The 7,609-nt window shown below is 52.6% G+C and overlaps 1 protein-coding gene across 1 annotated transcript; it reads left to right on the top strand.

Moving 5' to 3' along the window:
- Positions 1-2,336: 2,336 nt before the first annotated feature.
- LOC109309122 (apoptosis-enhancing nuclease-like) lies at positions 2,337-7,075 on the top strand. Its single transcript, XM_019533742.1, has 4 exons — positions 2,337-2,410; positions 2,695-3,487; positions 3,995-4,195; positions 4,414-7,075. The coding sequence occupies exons 2-4, from the start codon at positions 2,696-2,698 to the stop codon at positions 4,615-4,617; spliced, it is 1,197 nt and encodes a 398-aa protein (XP_019389287.1). The 5' UTR covers positions 2,337-2,410; position 2,695; the 3' UTR covers positions 4,618-7,075.
- The last annotated feature ends 534 nt before the right edge of the window (positions 7,076-7,609 follow it).

Genomic DNA, 7,609 nt, shown 5'->3' with positions numbered 1-7,609 from the left:
AACAGTGTATAAGCCAAAGCTAGGACTGGGATGGCCTATTTCAGTCCACAGTGGCAAGCACCGGACTCCCCCAGCCTCCTGGCTGGCAGCCAAGGGCTAATTTGATTAGCATGACCTATTTCCTGTGCTTTTTGGGTGATTTCATTACAGTCCATTTGATGCTTTCAGTTCTTCCCACTGTGTCAGGTCAGTGGGGTAAATCCATCCTGGTCCAGGCTCAAACATCATAGAGTGAAAAAACAAGTTTCCTCCAAAAGAAAATCAAAAAAACCCCCAGGTCCTTCATCTGCCTCAGAGCTGTGTTTTCCTGGGGAAAGATATTGGAAAGTAGAGGAAGAAACAGCAGATCTGTAAAGGGCTCTCTCTTGGCCCAAAGAGCTCAGTGAATAAATACATAAAGGTACCAAATACAGAGGAATGGATTAAGGGTTGCAACCCCTGATGTGAAGTGGAACCGGTGCTTCTCTGAGTGTCTGTGCAGCCCAAGGGGTGCTAGCCCTTGTGGGCTGCTAACTGGAAAGGCCTTGCCCTGTCCCAAGTGTACACCGAGGCCTGTGCTCTGGAGCAGCCAAGTCTCTTGTCACCAAAGAAGGCTCCCATAAACTCCAGCCAAGCCAGGTATGAGATTCTGAGCAGGGCTCAACTGCCTGCCATTCTCCTTTGCACAGGTCTGAGAGACCGGGGTAGCACCCAGCATGCCAGCAGGTTTAAAGATAAGAACCCCACACATACCCTAAACACGGCCTCAGACCAGTGCAGCTCACCTAACGGAAACTAAATCCTGACTGTGTTTATTTTAGATGCTCCCTTAGACTCTCTCTGAAGGAGATGCTTCAAGAATTCAAACCCCAAGTAATGGGCATGGTCCTAAAAGGTGAAGACACCCACAGCCATCATAGCCTTGCCAGTAGATGCTTGTCAAGTAGAAACTGTTTTAACAGCAGAACCCTGTTTGTCACGAGCAGAGCTTGTTTGGTCTGCGGGGGTGGATCTACTATGGTTTTACTATGCTCACGCAGCGCACAGCTTTGCTGGGTTAGTTGCAACCTTGAGAGAAGCACTTTGTCAGGGTGACAATGAGTCCTCCTCCACCAGGGAAGAGCCCTTAATGTAGCTGTAGCCACAGTTACTACCCTGGCACCCCCTTCCCTCCCTCCTCCCCCATTCAGCCCCTCGTTAGTTTGGTGCAATGCTCCTTGCCATTTGGCTTACGTTGCTTGGGAAACACCTGAAGCAAAACTAGGGAAAGACACTGTTGCTTCAGAATAAAATCGCCCAGCCTATAAAGCCTGCAAACAGGCTGGGGATTCCACTGATGTAACAGGGTGCAAGTAGAAGTCAGTCCTGCAGAGCTGTTACACCACCAGATATAGACACTGGCCTTTACAATCACACCTGGATTATACAAATCTCTCTTCCCAAGTGCTAACGGAGTTGTGTTCTGGGCATGTGCAGTGCCTTGCACCACGGGGCTCTGGCCTGCCATGGAGGTTGCTGGGCACACCTGTGATAGCCATGGCCCCCCCACCCTTTTTTTTTTTAAATATATAAAGGAATACTTGTGTGTCCCAAGTCAAATCAACCAAATCAATTCCAAATCGGGAGTCATTCAAGAACCTTATGCAGCCCTACTACCACCAAGCATGCTCCACCTCCACCTGGGGTTTCAGATGCTTTCTTATCCTCCGGCAGACATCCTACGACTAAGGTTTGGGTGCCCAGGGTTTGGCTTGGGATTCGGCTGCCCCCGGGTTTCGTTTGCCTGCAGCCGTATGGCTACAGGAGCAAGCTAGGGAGGAGTCTCCCATTGCCATAAAGTTTTTTTGTTTTTTTTTTTCTTTCTGTTTTTTTGCACCGGTCCTGGAAGCACTGCAATACCAGGTCAATGCATGGAGTGGATTGCCATAAAGTCAGCCTATAGCCAAGATCTTCCCACTGGAAGTGAGAGTAGGAGACTAAACATGTATTACCCGGGTCCCTGCCAAGGAAGTGGCTTTCCCCTGCAACACTTAGCGTTCATTATGGTATCCTCCCCCCTCTGGATACTCCCCAAAGCCAGACAGGCATCCTGCCGGCCAGCCCCAGGGCCAGGGCCAGGGCCAGAGCCAGAGCCAGAGCAGAGCAGACCAGCCCCGTCTGCTCGCTCTGCCCGAGCCCCAAGACCCGAGCCCCCGGCTCCCGCCCCAGGGCCGAGGCTGCCCGCGCAGCCCCACTCCCAGCACCCGCCCGGAATTCCCGGGAAAAAAAAAACCCACGCCCCGCCCTTTATGCAAATCGGCCCGCCCCGGGAGCCAATGAGGCGGCTCGGGGCGGGGCGGAGCGCGGGACTTGCCCGGGCATGTGGCAGCCATTGCCGCAGCTACTTCCGGGAGAGACACGTGGAGCCGGCGCGGGGCAGCGCGGGTCCGAGGTGGGCTCGGGGCAATGATCTTGTTCCCCGCGTGGGTGTTTTCACGAGCTCAGGGCAGATCCGGCTCCCAGGGCTGGGCGGGGGGTGCCCGTGGCAGTGCCGCCTGTTTCGCCCCCACTTGCTGTGGGAGGCCCCCGGGCCGTGTAACTGCTGGGGGTTGGGCTGGCCCCATGCCCATAGCATAGGAGATCCCCGGTCCCCCTGGGGGATGGGACGGCGGCGGGTGACGCGTCTCCTGGTTGCCCACGCACCGACTAACCTGTTGCCCTGGCTGGCTTTGGCAGGATGCCCGCTGGCAAGGGGCAAGCACCAAGTGTCCTGAGGCCAGCGAAGGCCGGCAGGCTGGGGCAGAAGGAGTCTGAGGGCCGGCTCCTGGAGTACTACTATGCCAAGCGGGACCCGTGCTGTGCCCGGTCCAACGCCCAGCCGTGCCTTCGAGCGGAGGCTGACAGTCAAGCCTTGCAGGTTCCGACTAAGAAGAAGAGCCGGAAGCACCAGCGGTTTATGAAGCGCAGGGCTCTGCTGGAGCAGAGGGGGCTCCTGGGGCCCAAGCTGGGACAAAAGGTCCAGCCAGTTATACTCCAGCTGCCAGAAGCAGATATGGCACAGGAGCCACTCACCAAGAAAACCGGCAGCTGTGGGCAGCCAGCATCCGTGGTGCATGAGCAGCCTGCAGAAGAAACCCATGCCAAGCTCACCAAGTCGAAGCAGGTGCGGTCACAGGCTGAGTCAGACAGTCCTGAGGGTCCAGCAGGGCAGCGCCTCCTCTCACCACCCGAGGACTTGGCATGCAGATTATCTTTGCCTGGGAGCTCCAAGTCGGGCAGAGTTTCCTTGTCCTGCTCACTCAAGAGACCTTGGAAATATGTAGCCATTGACTGCGAGATGGTGGGCACGGGTCCTGGTGGGAAGCTGAGCGAGCTGGCACGATGCACAGTGGTCAGCTACAACGGAGACGTTGTCTACGACAAATATATCCGGCCAGAGCGCCCCATCGTGGACTACAGGACTCGGTGGAGTGGGATCACCAAGCGGCACTTGCAGAATGCGACCCCATTCAAAGCTGCGCAGAGAGAGGTAAGCATGGGGGTGGGGTAGGGAGGGCAGGTCTCACTTTGTTCCCTCTTAGGGCAGGTGGGCTGCTCTGACAACGGCAGGCAGGGAGGCTTTGTCACCTGTCCTCCTTCCAGGCTCACTCTGGAGCTCTTCAAAACCCCAGCACAGTAGAGGCCTGATTGGTGTGGGACCTGTCAACCCCTGACCACCCAGTCCTGGCTTTAAGTCTGGTTTGCTGCATGTCAGCCTAAAGCAGGATGCTCTGCATGTCTAGGCTGCTTCTCCCCATGTACCATTATCTCTGCCTTCCGCTTTTCTCCTGCTATTTTTTAACCTGCCCTGGAGGGTGCCACAAGACAGCTTCTCTGAGACATTTGTTCCTGCTTCACTGTAGGGTGTCTCTGGATAGTTATTGGAGGACTTTTGGGATCAATTTCCTTAGGGAGCCTGACTAGATAAACCAGTCAGTGCAGTGGAGGGCTCTACTTTGGCTTTGCTGCCCAACTCACCCCCCTCTGACGCTTCCAGGTCCTGCAGATCCTGAAAAACAAGATCGTGGTGGGCCATGCCATACATAATGACTTCCAGGCCCTCAAATATTTTCACCCGAAAGAGCAGACTCGCGATACCAGTCGGATCCCTTTGCTGAACCAGAAGGCAGGATTCCCCTTGAAAGCCAGTGTCTCACTCAAGAGTCTGGCGCGGCAGCTGCTGCATACGAAAATTCAGGTGAGTGGTTCTGCACCTCCCAGGGGTGTTGTGAGGGCAGTGCTTGGCTGATGTGGGCCAAGTACACATAGAAGCTGGAGGTGCAGATGTGGGTGGAGGCCTGGTTGGATTTGAATCTGGTCCAACAAAACCTGCTGGATAAGTAGTCTATGAGAGCTTAGCGTGCAGGATCTTTGCTGACTGTCCACTCTAACGTGGCTCTTTTCCTTTGCTGTCAGATTGGCCAGAGGGGGCACTCATCAGTGGAAGATGCTCAGACATCCATGGAGCTCTACAGACTGGTGGAGGAGGAGTGGGAGCAGAAACTTGCCAGCAGCCTTCCTCACAGTTTCCCTAGCAGCCCTACAGACAGTAATACAGACAGCAACCACTACCTGGACGACCAATACTGGCCCACAGACCTGAACATAGACTGCATTTGATGTTAGAGACCAGGCATTTCTCCTTAAGGTGCTCTGAGGTGTTCTCAGGCCTTCAGCTTTTAAGCTGAAACCAGTTGTTGGCTTCTATTTAACATTCCCCCCCCCCCCCGAAAGGTCTGTAGTCTGGTGTTGGTGCCCGGGGCACAGCAGTGATCAGTCCAGTTCCCTCACTTGGCATTAACATCTGGGAGACCTAATATGAGACCAGGTGAGAAGCCCATCTCTGCTGGCAAGTGCTCTGGAGCCTGGAGTGGTGACCTAGCCTGACATAACTTCCCACCGCAAAGCAGAGAGTGTTTAATTGTCTGCTGGAGGCAGAAAGTGCATCAGGGGAAAGGGCAGCTCAGGGCTGTCAGCTGGTAGAAACCTTAGAACATCCTAGGTGCTGCTCCCCAAAGAAGAGACCTGGGAGCTTGTTCCTCACAAGCTTTCTCCATTCTCCATTTCTGTCATGCTAATCTCCAGAAAGCCTCCTGTGCAAGCTGCAGGCAGCTGTTTTTCCTCTTCCCTCGAGCCCTGCCAGGAGTTTTCTGACCTCTGGCACAGGGAGGATTACACTTATTTCACCCCGTCAGGGTCAAAGTGCTGCTGGGGTGTGGAAGCACCCAGACCGGAGAGCAGACAAGACATTAGTGACGAAGGGGTCCGACACTTCTGCCCCATATGCAGGAATGCAGCCAAGGCACATCAAAGGTATCTGATGCTTCCCAAACTGTGGGGATGAAAGCATTTACCTGATGTTCCCTTAGAGCATGGGGCTGTTCTGACTTCTGTTGGGGCTGCCCTGGCCTGTCAGGTAGTGAGCAGCAGGTAGTGAGGAGCTTATATCCCTGGCTGGATCAGGTGCGGTGTCCTGATCTTGGCCCTTTCCCAGCAGGTTGCGTCTGGCAAAACCCATGCGTAGCCCCACTTGTGGCTCCTGGATTACACCCAAGGCTTTCCTGGCTCCTCTTTGCCCTTTGCCCATAGACTCTTGCATTGATGGTATTTAAGGATGTACCAGGATCAGGCTGCACCTTGTGTCCTGCAGCACTTCACCCAGGATGATTGTGTGATTACAGCAACGTCCTCTTATGGTTGGGACCTTCTTTTGAAATGCTGGAATTTCCCTTTTGGAGATGGGTTTTGGCAGAGCCATATAGCCAGTGTGATGCCCTGAGACGCATGCAGTTGGAATCTCTGGCTGGTAGGCTTGAGATGAGAAGTTTCCTTTATGTCCTCCCAGAGGTGGACCCTTCTCTTCCCGTTCTCTCCCCACCTGCCTCAGGTTAGGATGTTTGTATGCAGTGATGGGACCAGAGCCTGTGTTGGATGCCAAGAGGAAGGTCAGCTCCTAGTATCAGTCAGCCTTGTTTTCAGTTATTAGCCAGGTGCCTTTTAAAACAGTCCTGCAGGAGACTTGACATGGTAGCATATGGAGGTGTGAGGTGTGCGTACTGCTCTGGCCTTCGTTTGTGTGCTGTGCTTTTTAGCTGTACGTCCTTGGTATGCACAGTTACAAGTCTTGTTATCACATAAACCAGACCTGAAGTGCTCCCTGCCCTTTGAACCTGCTCTATGGGTTCTTCACAGGTGGAGCGAGAGGAGAAGCAATCTCCTGCACACTTTCTAAAAGGCTAAATGTTTCTTTGGCAATGCTACTGGTAGCACATCTCTGGTGGGGCCTCTGTGGAAAGCAGAAAACACACTTCTGTCATTCTAGCCTGCCTCAGGTAGCCAAGTTAGTTGCAAGGCTGAGTCACCTTTTAAGCATCTGAGAATGCAATGATCTGCTGGATGTGTCCTGCCTGGAGCCCTACTGCTGTTACAGATGAGACTTACCCACAGAAATAAGCCAGAGTTGTGGAATTAAGTGTCCTACTGATTCCTTGTCTGTCAGAGAGTTCTGTGTATACGTAGGGTCCAATTTTGTATGGGTAGGTGGCAGCCATGATGTTAGGACTTTGGGATAAGAAAACTTGGGTTGTTTTTAAAGGCCATCCAGGGACCTGGCTCAGTCTTCTGTGCCCATCAGTACTCAGCTGCTTTCTGTAGTGAGGAGGAGAGGGCAGGAGAGCTGGTGTTCCTTGCAACTTCATGCTTGCATCCAGGATTGATGGTCAGTAGCAAGTGTCATAGCCCCATCTTATTGGAGATGTACAAAACAAAAGTGCAGCACCGTTTTCCTCATCATGCAGCCAAGTGAAAAGATATGTGACCTCTTCCGCCTTCAGATTTACACCTCAGTGGGAGCATTACTATAACCTGGCACCATTAACGCAAGAAAATGGGATGAGCCAGAGCCTTTCAAGTGAGTAGCTCCCTCCTTTGAGGCAGCAGGATCACGCTGAACAAGCCAAGCCCACACTAATCACAAAGCACTTGCTGTGTATCACTGCCCAGCAAGAAAAGATGTTTAAATTATTCTATTTATCTTCTGTATTTAACAAACTTTGATTAAACTTATTGATGGAAACCTGTGTTTGTGTTCATTCGCTGTGTGACCTGCTCTGCTTCAGAGGGGGGATAGGGTATGATATTCTTAAGGAGTGAGAGAGAAGAATTTTTAAAATTCAGGTCATTCTTATCTTGCACGAAAGGTGTGTGGGGAGGGTGGGGAACCCGACTACAAATAAATGGTAAGAGACCTGTTTGCTCTGTATGGATCAAATCAATAGGAACCTTCAACTGTAAAACATGCTTAGGGGAAGGGAATGCCCTGCCTCTCAGAGTTCATCCACTCTGAATGGTCCTTAGCATATGCCTCGCGCTGCGTGGCTGAGTCTACAGCCCTTGCCTTGAGACAGAATAATATGTGGGTAACATCTCACTAGGTTGCATCCTCGATGTGTTTCCTCCTGCTCTGATAGTATAAGGAACAGAGCAATGGAGAGCACTTTCTATTTGTCTGCAATATAGAAAAGTCTTTTATCTAGAACTTCCCAAGCAATGAGAATTGGCACAAATGGCTCCTGTTAGTCCAAGCTGGTGACATCCATAGGGTGGTGAAGCT

This window comes from Crocodylus porosus, unplaced genomic scaffold (assembly GCF_001723895.1).
Source record: "Crocodylus porosus isolate Cpor-Errol unplaced genomic scaffold, CroPor_comp1, whole genome shotgun sequence".
Taxonomy (NCBI): domain Eukaryota; kingdom Metazoa; phylum Chordata; order Crocodylia; family Crocodylidae; genus Crocodylus; species Crocodylus porosus.
This window is presented reverse-complemented; position numbering and strand designations above follow the sequence as displayed.